The 1,235-nt window shown below is 34.3% G+C and overlaps 1 protein-coding gene across 1 annotated transcript in view; it reads left to right on the top strand.

The window, feature by feature from the left end:
• Positions 1-1,235, top strand: part of HADHA (hydroxyacyl-CoA dehydrogenase trifunctional multienzyme complex subunit alpha) — a gene marked incomplete at its 3' end in the record, with an annotated part of 40,840 nt that overhangs the window by 16,719 nt on the left and 22,886 nt on the right. Inside the window, exon 6 of the mRNA XM_023511818.1 lies at positions 1-122. Within this exon, the coding sequence (XP_023367586.1) occupies positions 1-122 (122 nt within the window). The remainder of the gene's footprint in view (positions 123-1,235) is intronic.

Raw genomic sequence — 1,235 nt, 5'->3', positions numbered from 1 at the left:
AGCTTGCTATTTCATGCCAATACAGAATAGCAACAAAAGATAGAAAAACAGTATTAGGTGCCCCTGAAGTCTTGCTGGGGATCTTACCAGGAGCAGGAGGCACACAAAGGCTGCCCAAAATGGTGAGTTTAAGACCCTCCTTGTACATTTTAAACTTAAGTATCTTATGCTGCTTTACTTCTATTTCCTCTTGTATGAAATGTGTAATAATGGCCAATCATGGGCAGTGCCTGTGGCTCAAAGGAGTAGGGCACTGGCCCCATATGCTGGAGGTGGTGGGTTCAAACCCAGCCTTGGCCAAAAACTGGAATAAATAAATAAATAATGGCCAGTCATTGTAGAATTTAGAAACCAAATATGAGTATGTAGGATTGGTAACAGATTTTTATTCATGGTATTTGTTTATTTTTTCAATCCCACAAAATTATTGATCAAGATTCTTCCCTGAAGAAGTATAAAGATAAATAAGATACACATCTTGTTTTCTGGAAATTATAGTTTAATTTATTCTTTCTCTGTGTAGTACCATCTTAAGTTTTTCAAAACCATGGAGCATGTTTGATTTGGATGATTTCTTTGCTGTGGTCTATGGAACTAAAAGAAGCCCAGCAGGCTTTGGAATTTTTAAGAAGAGGGGGAAGGACAGTCAGACCTGGAGGCTACAGAGCAATTTTAACATCAAACTTGCAACCAACTGAACCTCATAGCTTCTGGTACTACAGATTCCTCAATGAAACAAGGCCCAAAAGAAACTCTCTTTGCAGGGAAGTTGATATGAACTGAGTATAAAAAGAAGAAAAAATAATAAATTTAGGTATTAGTTGTCTGATAATAAATACAGGCATTCCCAGATTCACAAACATCCGACTTACATACAATTTATATGTACAAACAGAGGCCACTATGGGTAAAGGGTAAATGTATCTATTCCAACTTACATACAATTTCAATTTAAGAATAAACGTATAGATCCTATCTCTTTTGTAATCCAGGTTATCCAGGGACTGCCTGTAATGTCCTTCTTAGGAATGTCAAGAGGATTTATTGAAAGAATAAATAAGTATATATGTGTGTAGAAGATATTTATTGAGGTTTTTTTTCCTCCTTTTTTTAAACTATAGTTCTAGCAACTTTCAAATACTATAAACTATAGTTCATAATTTTAACAAAAAACTGTAGTTATAGTTAGTATTTGAATGTTGCTAGAAGCCATTTTTCTTTTTTTTTTTTTTTTT

This window comes from Otolemur garnettii, unplaced genomic scaffold (assembly GCF_000181295.1).
Source record: "Otolemur garnettii isolate 467f Iridium unplaced genomic scaffold, OtoGar3 scaffold00022, whole genome shotgun sequence".
NCBI classification, from domain to species: domain Eukaryota; kingdom Metazoa; phylum Chordata; class Mammalia; order Primates; family Galagidae; genus Otolemur; species Otolemur garnettii.
This window is presented reverse-complemented; position numbering and strand designations above follow the sequence as displayed.